Below are 17,603 nucleotides of genomic sequence, written 5' to 3'. Positions count from 1 at the left end.
TGAACTTATTTATATTAAAAGAAAACTTATGACCGTTGGAAGAATGTGTTTTTTCATGAATATGACCATTAGATAAGGATAAAATTTGAATAATAATGATTATCAAAAAGTTTTCAAATTTTAAAAATTCTTGCCTTTAGAAAGGGACAAATTTTGAAAAATGTGATTGTCAGAAAAAGTTAATGATTTTGAAAAAAAAAATTATTGCTAAAAGAAAATTTGGAAAAACAAATGTGTAAATATGACCATTAGATAAATGAAAAAAAATTCATAATATTTAATAAATATAGATTTTGAAAAATATAACCGTTAGAAGAATAAGAATTTAAAAATTATGATAATAAGAAAAAGAATAAAAAGAATTCAAAAATTAATATTCTAATTAAAATAATAAATTGAATAGCTAATATAGAGAGTGAGATGTAGTCCTGTAAAATGCCTTAATAGCTAAATCAGAAAAAAGTACAAGTCTTAGTTAAATTTAGCTAAAAGTTTAGGTAGCCAGTTGGGAATGCTCACACTCATAACATTAGTATTGATTTTTCTATATGCATAAACATAATTATATTTTTAAAAAAATTAATTTTGCATATCAAGAAAAATTCTCACGTTAGATTTTGTATTTTTGAGTCAAATAATAAAAAAAAATTATTATTTAATATTTTTCTTAAAATTATTTTTTTTCTTTTTCATTTATTTCTATTGGTGTCGAGAGAGAGAGAGAGAGAGCGCAAGGAGAAATAAATGTTTCGAGAGATAGTTTGTTTCCGTTGGTGTCAAGAGATAGAGAGGGGGGAGCAGAGAGAAAAAAGTAGTAAAATAATATTTAGAGAATGAATAGTACATCTTCAAATTTATAAAAACATTATTAATAGCTATGTAAATTTTTAGATATGCATAATTCAATATAATCAAATTTATGATCATATTATGTAAATATGTAGATACATATGCAGATGTATAATCTAATACTAGTGCTCTTAGTTTTCTCTCAATTCATACCCTTCATGAAAATACATTATTCATCATCATGTCTCGCCATAAACCGGCCAACACTCTCCTCATTCGTACAAATTACAACACTCCACTCTCTATGTGGTTTTCAAACCAGCTCTATTGAACGACTTTTATAGTTTGGTCTTTCTTTTGGTCTTTCTTTTGGCCTTTCACCAATACATTTTCAGGCCTTTTGTTTTTTTATTCTCTTCTTTCTTCAAATTCCCTCCTTGATTAGTCGACAATTAGATGTGATTTGTTCAATAAGTATAATGTTGCATCATTATCAGTGAAGGATTTAATTAATTAGCAACATTACATTAGCAATCCATAGCTCTATGGTATTGTATAGATCAAAACCTATAATCCGGTCAATTAATTTTGGAATGTAGTCAGCTCGCACCGAAATAGAAAAATAAAACTCATCAATCATCATTACAAACGGAACAAGTCAACTCACTCATCTCTCTCCGATCTCTCCCTCTCTAAAATTCTGTGAACAGTTTACTTTTCATCATTTTGTTGGAATCTTTATTTTTTCAGAAAATATTATTTAAAAAGAAAGAAAAATCCCGTGATTGGGGGGTTTAAGTTTCCTGGTTTCCAATTAAGATGTTGATAGGCGTTATCAAATAATTACCATGATTCCATAAACCTTTTTCATCATTTTGGTTTTTGGTAAATGCAACATTCATCGATCTGATATCATTACTTAATCATATGTAGCGACCTTTCACTGTCTGGAATTTTGACTTTTCCTGACCATTCTGTTAATGGTACTCATTCACAATCAGCTTTCCTAAATTTGTTGTTTTTCCAATATAGCAATGTCTTTCTCGCTAACATTAATTACAATTTAATATTTTTCAATGTTTGTTTAATCAATTAGATGCCAATATTGGTATGTTATACATAAATGCAGCTAAGGAAATACGACGCTTGAGTTATCTATAACAATTACTATAATTATAAAGAGATTTTATAAAATTAAATTTATAAATTGACATGATTTCATATAATATGTTTGATCTATTTTATAATAAAAGTAACTTTATAATTTAGCGTATCACATTAAACTATATTAATTTATGAATTTAGTTTGTAGCCTTCAAGAGTCGAAAACAAATAGATGTTCATGATCAAGAAGAATGCATGGAGGCCGTATATATGTGTCAAACAACGCATGGTTTGAATACAATACTCTTCTAACATGATATTGAAGATCAAAATCCATGCACGAAACATGTACAAAAAATGAAAAAAATGGTTTATGTACACTTGCTACATACAAATTGAAATAAGGTCATGAAAATACAATATAAAATTAAATGAAAGAGAGGTTTAATTCTGATGTCCGCCAATTGTAATAATACTTTCATGCCTTGCACCAAAGTACATTAACACACAAGAATTAACTTTATCAATAATGTCAGTGGCTGCAATGAATTATATAAGAGAAAGATAAAGGGTGCATGGACTGAGTGAGGGATTGAGATTTTCGAAGTAGCAGTGAATGATGTCCAATCCAACAAACATCATTAGAAAGCTGTCGCGCAATGATACTATAAACAGGAGTTCCCATGTGACTTCATGTACGTGAACTGCTAGAGGTCAAAAGGTTGATCAGGCTCTTTAGCGAAGGTAGTTGTCAAGTGCCCCGCGTTTCACCGCTCGACCGGAAATATTCTATACGTACGTACCCCTCCTCATGCACTCCAGCTTGATATATAGTTAATTTCTATTCTTAATTCAAGTAGTACTCTGATAATAGAGTATTAACCTGAGCAACTTAATTTCCTTAGGCAAAAGCCACAAAAAGAAGAGAAACATAAAGAAGTATACAAGTAGTACACAATAATTTATTAGTATATGGAAAACCATATTTTCATTTTCTCGTGTAATTTGTAAACCATTATTTTCTTTGCAGTCGACTATTCTTCATAAATATATAGGTGGATTTCTTACGTAGTTAAGAGTGTATCACATGCATGCATATGCAATATGCATGCAAGCAGCACAATTCCTTGATGAATCTGCAATTTCTTTGTACTCAAAGGAAGAGTCATGAAGCGATTACATTAGGAGCTAAGTTACATACATAAAAGAGTGACCACCAAATAATCAAGCTAGCAGCTAGTCTTTGTTCCGACGCAGCTAGCTTTCTTAATTCTGAATTCCCCGCTTTCTTCTACCCCACACCATCCCTTTAATTTATTTATTAATTGCTTAGTTAGTTCTTTCCGATCACTCTTGATCACAAGCATAACCCATGTTCTGCTCGTACTTATAAATACCCCAAGACCCTTTTATTTCTCTCCATCAACTAATTCTCAAGCTTCTTGGACTCTAATTTCAAGCATCACTGGCCTCGATCTCTCACTCGGCAAGCAAATCAATATGGCCAAGCTTTCAAGTCTCCTTTACACACTTTTCTTTGTTCTGGTCTACATTACCTGCCCATCATATTCGATTAAGGTTTATAATGTTATCAGTTTTGGAGCTAAACCCAATGGCAGAGTGGACTCCACACCAGCATTTCTTAATGCATGGGCTGCAGCCTGTGCTTCAACAGATTCTGCCACCATAAATGTACCGAAGGGAAGGTACCTGCTTGGCTCATCTTTGGCCTTCAAAGGTGGCTGCAAAAGCTCTGATATCACTTTCCAGATTGATGGAACGCTGGTGGCTCCGGCTGATTATCGAGTGCTAGGCAGAGGTAATAATTGGGTAAGCTTTGAAGGTGTTAGTGGCGTTTCCATTATTGGAGGAGCCCTCGATGCCAAAGGACAAGCCTTGTGGTCTTGTAAATTAGCTGCTGCTGGCACCAACTGTCCCAGCGGCGCCACGGTACTTTTCTACCTTTACAGTACAGATCAATCGAAAAACTTAACGATACTTTTTTAAAGTTAATAGTCGAGGATCTTAGTTTTTGCAAAATGCTTGTTAACATAATGATTTTTTTTTTTTTTTTTTTGTGTGTGTGAGAAAGCAGACGTTGAGCTTTACCAATTCCAACAACATCAGGATCCATGGATTACGATCACTAAACAGCCAGATGTTCCACATTGTGTTCATCGGCTGCCAGAATGTGCATGTTGAAAGACTCAAAATCATAGCCGCCGGCGACAGCCCAAACACAGACGGCATTCATGTCCAATTATCCAGAAATGTTGTGATCATGAACTCTAAAATCCAAACAGGGGATGATTGCATCTCCATTGGCCCTGGCACTAAGAACTTGTGGATTGAACGTGTCACATGCGGCCCTGGTCATGGCATTAGGTGACAAATAAATTTATAAACCAGCTAATTATAATAATCAGTTTGATGTTCATACCTATTTATATATATATATATATGTGGATGCTAAAGATTAATGTACGTGATCCGTTATACTTTGATCATATTAACCTTGATTTTGTGTGTACCTGTGCTGGTTGCAGTATAGGGAGTCTTGCAAAGGACCCAGAAGAGCTAGGGGTCCAAAATGTGACAGTCAAGAAGGCAGTGTTTATTGGTACTCAAAATGGGTTGAGAATAAAGTCTTGGGCCAGACCCAGCACTGGATTCGTCCAACGAGTCCGCTTTTTAGGCGCTGTTATGAAGAATGTCCAAAATCCCTTAGTTATAGACCAACACTATTGCCCCCACAACATCAACTGCCCTACTCAGGTAAGATGTTTTAATTAGGAGCTATAGCTAGCTTATGAACAAATAATTAAATTACCTTGTACGTGTGTGTATATAGTCTTCAAAATGAAAATATGATGTTGATGTTTTGCGTGTTTCTTTTATGATAGGTATCGGGTGTAAGAATCAGTGATGTGATATACCGTGGCATTCGAGGAACATCGGCAACTCCAATTGCAATAAAATTTGATTGTAGTTCCAAGAACCCATGCACTGGGATTAGACTCGAAAATGTCAATCTGACTTGTTCCAACCAATTAGAGGCTCAATCGTTTTGCACCAATGCAGTTGGGAAGACTCTTGGCTTAGTACAACCTAACATGAGTTGCTTGTGAACAAGCTAGAAAGGAATTTTAAATGTTTTGCACGCTAAATGTATAAGTGTCGTGCAATTCTTTTGAAAAAAGTGAGTAAATATGAGATCCATATAATTAAAAAAACTAATTTTTTAATAGTACTGGATCACAATTTTTTTCAAAAGAATTACGCGACGCTTACGCATTCTACAACTGTATCTAGCATTACTCAACTATGGGCATCTACCACATGCCTTATATATTGAGAAGTGAGAAATATAATTTATTTTATTTTATTTTTATATTTGATTATTGTGTGTTCTGGTTTGCTGCTAAAAGCTATGAATCTGATACTAATTATTATATGGATATAATTAATCGTCATTGTACATATTAGTCTGCGATTTCAAGTGTTATTTTTGTTGAAGTCCATGCCCTGAGCAGTCATTGTTGACTGCTCAACACTCATCTCCCAACGCTCAACGCCCCAACGCCCCAACGCCCAGCAAATGAATGCAAAATTAAATGCATTCATACACAATCATCGCCTATAAATTGAAGCTCTATGCGAGAGCTTCAATACACACCCAAGGAAGAGAAGAGAAAAGAGAGAGAGCCTGAAGAGCTCTGAGAGAAAAGAAGAGAGTTGAGTTGAGTGGAGTGTGATCCTCTTCCTCTGTAATATTTTCTTGTGTACCACTATTTAATTCTTGATGTCACTGAGTGCATAGAGTGTACTCTTTTATTACCACTTTTATCCCTTCCGCTGTGTTGATTTTCCCAACAAGTGGTATCAGAGCGATTGTTGGGAAGAGTTTTTTTTTTTTTTATTTTATTTTTTTTTTAATACAGAAAACTCGTTTTTAATGTGTAGCTCAGTTTTCAAATTTGAGCATACCACTGTGTTCGTCTCATCGAGACAAGAAAAGCGGTGAAAACCAGAGGCCAGATGGACTCCGCACGCTCCCCCACGCGCCGTCTGAAAATCGGAGAGTGAGCCCACTCTCGACACGCGCCGCACGCGCCCAGGAGAGGCACGAGCGCGTGATACCCACTCTCGGCACGCGCCGTACGAGCTCCTGAGAGAGTCTTGCGAGTGAAGTCCACGCGCACTTGAATCTAGAAGGTGCGTTAGATACACGCACCTATGTGTTCCATACGCTCCAGTGAGGTTTTTGCATGTGAAGAACACGCGCCTACGCGCTGTTAGTAGCGCCACGTGCTGCACGCGCGACAGTGTTCCTATTTTGGTTCTTTTACTCATTCCTTGTGCTATCTGAGTCTGATTTTGACGAAACAAGACTCGTTTCCAACAAAATCAAGCGTTCTGGACACAACGGTGCTGCCTGTTTTGCGATATTCCACTTCAAAGATCCTGTACTTGCATTTTGTATTTAGAATCAGTCTAAATCCATGGAGGATTCAGCATCAGGTGCCATGATAAAACTGACTGCCTCAAACTACAGAGGATCTATTGAACTGTAAAGATCTATCTGACCCTTTGGAAGATGAAGGGAAGAAGCCAGATGAAGTTACAGATCAAGTGTGGAGAAAGATGCACAAGAAGACTATCGGTCAGATCAGACAATGGATTGACCATAGTGTTTTTCACCACATGGCCCAGGAGACAGATGCATATAGCCTCTGGAAAAAGTTGGAGGATATGTATCAAGCTAAGACTGCTCGAAACAAGGCCCTCTTGATGAGACGGCTTGTTAACTTGAAGTTGAAGAGTAACACCTCTGTTGCCGAGCACACTAGCGAGTTTCAAAACCTAGTTAACCAGCTCGGATCCGTCAACCTGAATCTTGGAGATGAAAGAACAAGCCCTGCTACTTCTCAGTTCGTTACCAGATAGTTGGGAGACGCCGGTGGTCTCCCTCAGTAACTCTACTCCAGATGGCAAACTTACCATGACGATGGTTAAGGATGCCCTGTTTAATGAGGAGGCCAGACGAAAAGAGACAAGCATGAATCAAACTCATGTCCTTGTTACCAAGAGTAGAGAAATGCCTCAAGGTGATGATAGAGGGAGAAGTGGAGGCAGAAATAGAGGGAAGTCTCAACCACGTGGAAGGTCCAGCAGTAGCAAGAACCAGCAGACGAGTAACATGAAATGTTACCATTGTGACAAAGAAGGCCACATAAGGAAAAACTGCCGCAAGTTTTTAAGGGAGCAAGGTCAAAGCAGTAAGCTGAAGAAAGAAGATGGTGAAACCCTTGTCATTCTTTCAGGAGATGTGGCAATACTCTCCACCAGTGATGAGACGTATCTGCACGTTGCAGGCCATGATGTTGAGTGGGTGGTAGACACAGCAGCATCATACCATGCTACTTCCCATAGTGAATTTTTCACTACGTACAAAGCAGAAGACTTTGGTACGGTAAGGATGGGGAACGCCAGTTCCTCGAAGATCGTGGGAGTCGGCGAAGTGCAGATAAAAACCAATGTTAGTTGTACCATGGTGTTGAAAGATGTTCGACACATTCCTGACCTTCGGCTCAACCTGATTTCAGGAACAGCCCTTGATCGACAGGGCTATGACAGCTACTTCAGCAATGGCACTTGGAAGCTGTCACAAGGTGCCATGGTTGTAGCCCGAGGACATATTTGTTGTACGTTGTACAAGACCCATGTGAAGATTGGTACTGATAGCCTCAATGCAGCGGAAGAAGAGGCATCACCGAATCTATGGCACAAGAAACTCGGACACATGAGTAAGAAAGGGTTGGATACGCTTACGAAGAAGGCACTCATCAAAGTTGCCAGAGGAATAGCGTTAAATCCTTGTGAGTACTGTTTGTTTGGCAAACAACGTAGGGTCTCGTTCAATTCCTCTATGAAAAGAAGATCAAAGTTGTTGAGTCTGGTACACTTTGATGTATGTGGTCCCATGGAAGAAGAGTCATTGGGAGGTAACAGATATTTCGTGACATTCATTGATGATGCTTCACGAAAGTTCTGGGTATATGTTTTGAAGTCAAAGGATCAGGTCTTCGAGCACTTCAAGAATTTCCACACCCTAGTGGAAAGAGAGACGAGAAAGAAGTTGAAATGCCTGCGAACGGACAATGGAGGAGAATATATTTCCAAAAGGCTCGCTGTATATTGCGCTGATCGCGGTATTCGACATGAGAATACGGTCTCATATACCCCTCAGCACAATGGTGTAGCCGAAAGAATGAATCGGACCATCATTGAAAGAACAAGATGCATGCTCAGTATGGTCAAGTTACCAAAGCCATTCTGGGGTGAAGCTGTTCGTACTGCCTGTTATCTGATCAACAGATCACATTCCGCACCACTAGAATTTGAAGTTCCTGAGAAGGTTTGGTCTGGAAAAGATATCTCTTACTCTCACCTGAGAGTGTTTGGGTGCAAAGCCTTTGCACACGTATCCAAGGAGCTGAGACAGAAGCTCGATGTCAAGTCGACTCCATCTATCTTTGTTAGATATGGAAATGAAGAATTCAGATACAAATTATGGGATCCAGTGACAAAGAGAATTGTCAGAAGTAGAGACGTTGTGTTCCATGAAAACCAGCATATAGGAACTGAAGTTTCCTTGATGTCAGTAGAGCTTAGTTCCTATACACATCCTGCACCATTACGGTTCGCCACAGATAATGAGGATATGCAGGATCGAGATCTAGAAGTAGAAGAAAAAGCTCAGGGTGTCGAGCAGGAGGAGCAAGAACCCTCTCCACCAGCAGCTAGTGTACCACCACAAGGGTTAGATGGTGATGAACCTCCTTTGGTTGATGAAGCTCAACCAAGAAGATAGGCAAGAGGCCGCCTACTGATTCCGTCGATGAGATATCCGTAATCAGACTATATTCTGCTTACTGATGAGGGGGAGCCGGAGAGCTTCCAGGAAATTCAAACTCATGCTGATAGAAGCCTATGAGTGCAGGCAATGCAAGAAGAGATGAATTCTTTGCAAAAAAATCAGACCTATGAGTTGGTGAAACTTCCTGAAGGAAAGAAAACCCTAAAGAGCAAATGAGTGTTCAAGCTGAAGAAAGATGGCCAAGGAAAGCTGATAAAGCACAAGGCCAGATTGGTTGTCAAATGATTCCAACAGAAGAAGGGAATCGACTTTGACGAGATATTTTTCCCGGTGGTGAAAATGATGTCAATCCGAGTCATACTCGAATTGGTAGCCAGCTTGAATTTGGAACTCAAACAGATGGATGTGAAGACAGCCTTTCTCCATGAAGATTTGGAGGAGGAAATCTATATGGAGCAACCAGAAGGGTTTGAAGCTCTAGGGAAAGATCACTTAGTCTGCAAGCTAAAGAAGAGTCTCTATGGCCTCAAGCAAGCTCCGTAACAATGGTATAAGAAGTTCGACTCATTCATGATGAGTCATGGTTACAAGAGACTTGTTGCAGCTCAGTGTGTCTATGTTCGAAGGTTCCAGGATGACAAGTTTGTCATACTCCTTCTTTATGTTGATGATATGTTAATCGTTGGTGAGGATAGGTCCAAGATTAACAAACTAAAGAAGGAACAATCCAAGTCCTTTGACATGAAGGACTTAGGCCCAACATAGCAACTTTTGGGCATGAAGATTGTTCGTGATAGGAAAGTCAAAAGGGTGTGGCTATCACAACAAAAATATGTTGAACGGGTCATCAGTCGTTTCAACATGGGAGATGCTAAGCCAGTCAATATTCCACTTGCTAACCACTTCAAGTTGAGTAAGAGCTCGTGTCCTTCTTCAAAGAAAGAGATTGAAGAAATGAAAGTAATCCCCTACTCTTCAGCAGTAGGAAGCCTGATGTATGCAATGGTTTGTACCAGACCAGATATTGCTCATGCTGTAGGCATGATGAGCAGATTCCTTTCAAATCCAGGAAAGGATCATTGGGAAGCAGTCAAGTGGATTCTCAGGTACTTAAAAGGTACATCGAAGATGTACTTGTATTTTGGGGGAGCTAAACCAGTTTTGGAAGGCTATACAGATTCAGATATGGCAGGAGATCTGGATAGTAGGAAATCTACTTCGGGATTTCTCTTCACTTTTGCAGGAGGAGCTGTCTCTTGACAGTCCAAATTACAGAAGTGTGCTGCTTTATCTACAACTGAAGCAGAGTACATTGCCGCAACAGAAGCTGGGAAAGAAATGTTGTAGATGAAGCGTTTTCTCCAAGAACTAGGGGTTAGTCAAGAAGACTATACGGTACATTGTGATAGTTAAAGTGCTCTAGATTTGAGCAAGAATTCAATGTACCACTCCCGCACCAAGCATATTGATATCCGCTATCATTGGATACGCGAAGCGATGGAACAACAGTTATTGAAGCTTGTGAAGATCCATACGAAAGAGAATCCAGCGGACATGCTGACGAATGTGGTTACAAGTGAGAAACTTGAGCTATGTAGAGACATAGCTGGGATGGATATCATCTAGGTAAATGGGCATGGAGGAGGAGAATTGTTGAAGTCCATGCCCTGAGCAGTCATTGTTGACTGCTCAACACTCATCTCCCAACGCTCAACGCCCCAACGCCCAGCAAATGAATGCAAAATTAAATGCATTCATACATAATCCTCGCCTATAAATTGAAGCTCCATGCGAGAGTTTCAATACACACCCAAGGAAGAGAAGAGAAAAGAGAGAGAGCCTGGAGAGCTTTGAGAGAAAAGAAGAGAGTTGAGTTGAGTGAAGTGTGATTCTCCTCCCCTGTAATATTTTCTTGTGTACCACTATTTAATAGTGAAGCTCTTTTCTGTGGATGTATGCAATTGCCGAACCACGTTAAATTCTTGGTGTCACTGAGTGCGTAGAGTGTACTCTTTTATTACTGCTTTTATCCCTTCCACTGTGTTGATTTCCCTAACAATTTTTAGGTGTTATTAAAAATCTTATCTCAGGTGTAATTTTTACGCACATGACCAATAACCCAAGAAAATTCATATCGGGGCCAGAGTGCGTTTGGATATTGAAATGAGTTAAGTTGAGTTGATAAAATATTATTAGAATATTATTTATTATTATTATTATTGTTTTGAGATTTAAAAAAGTTGAATTGTTTATTATATTTTGTGTTGAAATTTGAAAAAGTTGTAATGATGAGTTGAAATGAATTGAGAGGAGTTATGGATCCAAGCGAAGCCTCACAACCTTACTCAAAGTAGAAATTAGTCTATAATGATCAGAAGATTTCATCAAATTTCTCTATATAAAATAAGAAAATTACTTGTATTAATGGAAATTACATATATTAGAGGAGGGGGTAGAGTCCGGCACCCCAATAAATATCCTACAATTGCATACAAGAAAACGAGAATTAATTGAGGCAACGTACAAGTTAACTAGTTTGTTTTCATATATAAGATAATATGAGTTGAGATTAAAAGTAAAAAGTTTAATAAAATATTGTTAGAATATATTTTTTAATATTATTTTTATTTTAGAATTTGAAAAAAATTAAATTGTTTATTTTATTTTATGTGAAGATTTGAAAAAGTTACAATGATGAGATGAGAAATTTTCAAAGTTTTCAAAAATTTAAATTTTAGTCTTAAAAACAAATTAGGCCACGTAATATTATTTAATGCCATGTTCCTTGACCATTAAGAGTGATACCCAACTTATATTATTTTTTTAAGAAAAATTTTTCTCATTACTTACTATTCATTACTCCACAGTCTATACTTTATATCATATGGAAAATATCTTATATTCTATAAAAAATACTCTTACATCTTATAAAAGAATTATAGATATAATGTGTGAGAGTAAATAGTAACTAATGTCTATTTTTGAAAGCTAACTCTAACCCCGCCCATGTACCCAACCCTTGTTCTATTATTAAAAAAAAATAAAAAAAAATATTAGCGATAAAATTTAGGGAACGGGTGGGTACTGAGTAGTCAACGTAACGTATGCAGCTGCAACATCAAAAGTCAGCTACCCTTCGCATTTGTGAGCGGGGTTGACTGCTGAGTACAAGCAAAACGCCGTCTTCTCAATCGAACTCCCATATATGTCACATTTTTCATCGTCTGGGTTGCGTGCGAGATAGTGTTTTTTTGTCACAGAAATTTGAGTCGTCGTTGCAATGGCGGAAGTGGACAACAAGCAAGTCATATTCAAAAGGTATATAGACAGACTCCCCGAAGAGACAGACATGGAGATCAAGGTCAGCAAGATTAAGCTCGAGGCTCCAAAAGGGTCGGGAGCTTTTCTGGTCAAGAATCTGTACCTCTCTTGTGATCCTTACATGAGGGGTCGTATGCGTGATTTCCGTGACTCATACATCCCCCCCTTTGTCCCCGGTCAGGTAAACCCGTCATTATTTCTCCTCGTTGCTACACTCATCGTCACGCTTGAGTCTTTGTTCGCACTCAAAACTTGTGTTCTTGTTATGACCTTTTGATTATTGTTCTCGCTATTGCTTGGATGGCTCAATTTTTTCACGCATGTGTAATGTGTATCTCTTTTGGAGGTTTCGGTGTTCGATTAAAACTTAATTTATTAAAGATAACAGCTAAAGACCATGAAGATTTACCACAGGAGAAGCAAGTTTGGTTCGTACCCTCTGTTAAATTAGCCATTCCTTACAAGATGATCTCATGCGTGGCAGTATTTTACAAAGAATTTTGCTTGAATTGTGTTAATGTGGAGACTGGGACAAGGGGAGAGTGAGCTTGCTGTTCCTGGGCTTGTGGTAATTCAAAATGAAAAATACTGTCCATTATCTTTTTTACCATCATCTTTTATCGTCCTTGAATGCGATAAAAGGATGATGGTTAAAAGAATGATTAGTAGCATTTGTCAAACGTTATATCCGAAGTTTGAGATTGATGGCATTATTTTGCTATGAATTGAAAGTAAATTTATGATTTCAGATATTGGGCTTTCTCCATTAGAAATCCAATAACTGAACGATGATTTTGACTTGTATTGATGAACATTTATGCTCCAAGCAAATCTCTGTTCATTCAACTTCAGCTATGTTAATAACCAATTGTCGCAAAATTTAAGCTTATAAAAAGGGATAAGTTTAATTATTTAATTTATATGCTGAAACTCCTCCCATGTAAGCCAAACTTCCCCTTAATAAGAGGGCCTGACAAATAGAATATTTAATTGAGATAGACGGTAAATCGTGGATTCAATTTTTTAACTTGGAAGCTTTGCTTTCGTATCATGTTAAATCACCAATTGTATTAAAATTTTAAGCTAATTGGAAGATATAAATTTAGTCATTCAATTTATATGCTAACAAGCTACATTATCCCTGGAAAAATTGGAGCCATTGGACATGTTAATTTTACTGAGATGTTGTTTGACATTGATAGGTTTCCATTATGATGGTAGTTAATTTTGGGCCTTTTTCAGACTAATGTCAAATGCTTATCTCCATTCACACTAAGAAGAATCATATGCATGCTCACTTATCTTTTCCAGTTCTTTGTCTGTTAATCATTTACACACTTTTCACTGGCACTTAAATTGATCAGCTTTGATCTGACAAAACAAGATTGTCAACCTACTGCAACCTTATCTGCAGCTCTAAAATCACTGTAAGTAGTGACAAGTATGGTAGCAATCAATTATGGTATGATCTTTGTCTCATATTAGTCCTCGTAAGTAGGTCATTATCAATCACTATTGTTTTCTACTAATGTCTTATGGAACAATAAATTGTTCTCCACAATTTCTGACAATGATGTACTTGGATGAAGCCCTTGGAAGGATTTGGCGTATCCCAAGTTATAGATTCTGATAATCCAGATTTCAAGCCTGGTGATTTAGTTTCATTGATTACTGGCTGGGAAGAATACAGCTTGATTCACAGAACTGAGCAGTTGAGGAAAATTCAGCCAGATGATATTCCTCTCTCATATCATGTTGGTCTTCTTGGTACAATACTTTCTGACTGGAAATTCATCATATTTTAGGATTCCTTCTCTTTGTGTCAAATAAACATCGAATATATTTTAATATGATTTCAATTATTTTAGTTATGAATCTCTTAGGAGTCATTTGGATTCAGAGATGAGTTGAGATGTGTTGAGATGGTTGTGAATAGTAGAATAAAAGTTGAATTATTTATTATATTTTGTGTGGGAATTTGGGAAAGTTGTAATGATGAGATGAGATGAGTTGAGGTGGGTTTTGAATGCAAACGATTCAGAGATTAGTCTTTGTCATTCTTCCTGCCTTACTATTCCTAACAAGTGCAGGAAACAAATGATAATTCAATGACTTTTATTAAGATAAATTGGGACCTCAAATTCTGTCTGAGGTTGACAATTCTATAGAGGAATGTCAATGCCATACTTCGTGCAAAATCTTTCTTTGTGGTTTCAAGGATCTTGTAAACTCCATGTATGTACACTTGTAAGGAGGTTTGTATTGTCTAAATATCAGATGAGTCTACACCAGAACTTTTAGCAAAGGGAACTTTTTTATTTTCTCGGGAGTACCATATTAACTTTTGTTTTCTCTGCTTGTAAAGGTATATCATAAATGTTTAGATCATTAACCATGCTGTCAATCCATTCTAGTGACCCTATTTACGGGCTAATTGACTTGTATTATTCTTTGCAATCTGCATGACTTTAATGCATAATTGCAAAAGGAGTAGTACTTTAAGAAAGGGCATATTAACTGTTTCCTCATTGGATAAAGCATGACACATGATCTCTCTTCTTTTCTGAATATTTAGTGAAGGACTAGCACCTTGTGCCTTGTCCATGGTTCTTGCACACGCAACGGAGGTGCTTAATTCTGTAGTCTTGACTTCACCTTACCAGATACAAGGACCCTCTGTTGTTGTGAGCGATAACCAAGGAAAGCTCCTTTTGGCGTGGTCATGTTCTTGGCCCTAAACAAAATTTTCCTAAATGACTACGGTTCTACCTATTAATGGGGTCTTAAAGGACTTGCGACAAGTTTTTTTCTCTCTTCATATTGACAGCTCTTGTGCCCATTCCAATAGTAAACTGTCTAGTTGTTCCAAACGCAAATAATTCAATTCCTGAATACAATCTATATTATGAGAGTGAGCATTGCTACTTGGTTTATCTAGAAGGATTAAAACCAATTTCCAGAGAGCTTTGAATCATCAGACTGCTTCTAACAGCCATGTGGCTTCAACTTCATCTCTCTTACCCTGCAGTAGGAGACTTTGTTTTAATATTATATTGACCAGGAATTTGTTAGGAAGTGCTTTCTTATGTATTTAATATGGGAGTCTTCTATCAGAATCTTCCTCTGCCTCTGGATAGAAAAAATGGATTTGGGGGGAGGAGGGGAGTTGAGACATAACTGACTACTCATAAAAAAGCTTAAGCTTCTAGGAAATGATGAACTTCATTATTTACACTTCATTTTAATACTTCCCTGTCTTGTTGATGAAGTCAAAACCACTTCCATTAGTTAATTAGGTGATCATGGTTGTTGCGTGTAACACTGTACTCTCGACAATAAAAAACTTTCACCATTTTTAGCTTTAAGCTATTGCCATGAGTTATCTTTTTGTCAGATTTTGCTTTAGTCATCTAAAGCATTCACTAAACCAGAAGTTTTATTTATTTATTTTTATACAGGTATGCCAGGTTTTACTTCTTATGCAGGATTCTTTGAGGTCTGCTCCCCTAAGAAAGGGGAATTTGTCTATGTATCTGCAGCTTCTGGAGCCGTTGGTCAGCTTGTTGGCCAACTTGCTAAGTTGCATGGTTGCTATGTAGTTGGAAGTGCTGGCACAAGCCAAAAAGTAAGTTTCTCTTTTCTTTTCTTTTTTTTTTTTTTTAAGAAAAAAAAATTATGATTGCTAATTTTAGTTTTTCCCCCTTGGAAAAAGCTTACTTATCGCATCAAAGAACCACTCCTTTTGCAATATGACCAAAAAACTACCAAATTTATCACTTATCCTTCAATTTAAAACATAAATTACAGTCTACAACCTCTCATTAAGATCCAACCATTAAGAAAGAAAAAAAAGTAAGTAAAGTGGAGATTTTAATAATTGAATCTTATCTTAAACGAGGGATCAAATTGCAAAAGAAAGTTTGGAAAAATAAGTAACAACTTTGGCAGTCTAGTGGTCATATTGGAAAAGGAATGATAACTTGAGAGCGTAAAGTGTAGTCTTTTTCTTTATATAAAGTTGATGAACCATTTATAACTTTTTTTTGTTTGGGGGGGGGATTGATTAAACAATGGATTTTATATGGCTTTTCTGCATATAAGGAGTTTAAACTTTAGACTCCGACATTTCAAATCCACTTGACAAGTAAAATAGCTCAATTGGCTCATATCAGATTGATATACTGAAGAATAAACTTGGATTTGATGATGCTTTCAATTACAAGGAAGAACGAGACCTTGATGCAGCACTGAAAAGGTTAGTGATGAGTTTCTGAGGATGCTGAATGATAAAGAACTTGTTTTATGAAAAGATGAATCCTTCTCTCCCCTCTTACCCTTTTGTTTTTCTCATTGAAATAATTTAGTTGAAATGTTCTTCTCTTTTGGCCGATACACATACACATAATAGGTACTTTCCGCAAGGCATTGACATCTACTTCGATAATGTGGGTGGGGAAATGCTGGATGCAGCACTTCTTAACATGAGGATTCATGGCCGAATTGCTGTTTGCGGGGCGGTGTCCCAGCAGAGCTTCTCTAAGCCACGAGGGATTTTTAATGGGTTCAATCTCATATCAAAGCGCATCAGGATGCAAGGATTCCTGCAACATGATTACTTACACCTATACCCTCGCTTCTTGGAGGATATAATCAGTAACTATAAGCAAGGGAAGATTGTTTACATTGAAGACATGAATGAAGGCTTGGATGGTGCTCCAGCTGCCTTTGTTGGGCTATTTTCTGGCAAAAATGTTGGTAAGCAGGTCATTCGAGTAGCCCATGAATGATTATTGCCTAAAATCATTTACAACTATTAGTGTTATTCCTCTTTTGGGGTATTTAATTCTTGGAGTTTTAGCCCCCATTAGTAAAGGACTGGACTAACTTTCTTCTAGTTGTGAGACCAGAATAGGGATTTTGAAGTGAATTTAGAGCTTCGTGAACTCTTGAGTGAAATGATCTTCCACGAATACCTTAAATGGATCATTGAAACAAAAGTGCACGGTATCAATTCAAGTTATCACTACACAAGAGTCCAAATATCTATATTTTTAGCAAACTGTCTGAAATCATCCTCATTCTATTGTATGACTAATGATTGTGATAATACCAATTAACCACCTTAGAGCAATCACATCGGGCACTTTACAAGTTTTGCTAGATTTTATCTAAAAATGCATCTCTCTCTATTTTGACCACTTCAACTCACTTTTTCGAAACAAATTGATATTCCCTATAATTTTCTAACTCAAATTAGGTACTATTTATAATTCGGAGAGACATAGACCTTATGTGTGTACACAGCATTAATGTTTGTGGGCAATGTGGACTCCTACATTAAATATAGTGGAGTCTATGGGTATGTTTGGGGTTGCGTTAGTCTTAAAAAGTATTTAAATAGCCTTAAAAGCTCTTTAATGAAAAAATTAGGTTATCTGAGTGTTACATATTAAAATACTTTTTAATTTCAAATAAGCTAAAAAGTATATTTTGATATTTTTCCTCAAAC

At 37.0% G+C, this 17,603-nt stretch overlaps 2 protein-coding genes across 2 annotated transcripts; both read left to right on the top strand.

The window, feature by feature from the left end:
- Window positions 1–3,091: 3,091 nt before the first annotated feature.
- LOC121260640 (polygalacturonase-like) lies at window positions 3,092–5,045 on the top strand. The gene is made up of 4 exons (XM_041162585.1): window positions 3,092–3,843; window positions 3,989–4,278; window positions 4,440–4,668; window positions 4,797–5,045. The coding sequence occupies exons 1-4, from the start codon at window positions 3,394–3,396 to the stop codon at window positions 5,019–5,021; spliced, it is 1,194 nt and encodes a 397-aa protein (XP_041018519.1). The 5' UTR covers window positions 3,092–3,393; the 3' UTR covers window positions 5,022–5,045.
- A 6,865-nt stretch (window positions 5,046–11,910) lies between these two features.
- LOC121260775 (2-alkenal reductase (NADP(+)-dependent)-like) lies at window positions 11,911–17,032 on the top strand. The gene is made up of 5 exons (XM_041162792.1): window positions 11,911–12,275; window positions 13,684–13,861; window positions 15,553–15,719; window positions 16,267–16,349; window positions 16,503–17,032. The coding sequence occupies exons 1-5, from the start codon at window positions 12,054–12,056 to the stop codon at window positions 16,879–16,881; spliced, it is 1,029 nt and encodes a 342-aa protein (XP_041018726.1). The 5' UTR covers window positions 11,911–12,053; the 3' UTR covers window positions 16,882–17,032.
- Window positions 17,033–17,603: the final 571 nt, after the last annotated feature.

Source organism: Juglans microcarpa x Juglans regia, chromosome 4D (genome assembly GCF_004785595.1).
Source record: "Juglans microcarpa x Juglans regia isolate MS1-56 chromosome 4D, Jm3101_v1.0, whole genome shotgun sequence".
Lineage (NCBI taxonomy): Eukaryota > Viridiplantae > Streptophyta > Magnoliopsida > Fagales > Juglandaceae > Juglans > Juglans microcarpa x Juglans regia.
This window is presented reverse-complemented; position numbering and strand designations above follow the sequence as displayed.

Excerpts from the sequence above, each read along its gene's own strand:
- LOC121260640 (XM_041162585.1), top strand. The coding sequence starts at position 3,394 with ATGGCCAAGCTTTCAAGTCTCCTTTACACACTTTTCTTTGTTCTGGTC. Across the intron at positions 3,844-3,988 it reads ACTGTCCCAGCGGCGCCACG|ACGTTGAGCTTTACCAATTC; the intron begins GTACTTTTCTAC and ends GTGAGAAAGCAG. Across the intron at positions 4,279-4,439 it reads GGCCCTGGTCATGGCATTAG|TATAGGGAGTCTTGCAAAGG; the intron begins GTGACAAATAAA and ends TGCTGGTTGCAG.
- LOC121260775 (XM_041162792.1), top strand. The coding sequence starts at position 12,054 with ATGGCGGAAGTGGACAACAAGCAAGTCATATTCAAAAGGTATATAGAC. Across the intron at positions 13,862-15,552 it reads ATATCATGTTGGTCTTCTTG|GTATGCCAGGTTTTACTTCT; the intron begins GTACAATACTTT and ends ATTTTTATACAG. Across the intron at positions 15,720-16,266 it reads GTGCTGGCACAAGCCAAAAA|ATTGATATACTGAAGAATAA; the intron begins GTAAGTTTCTCT and ends GGCTCATATCAG.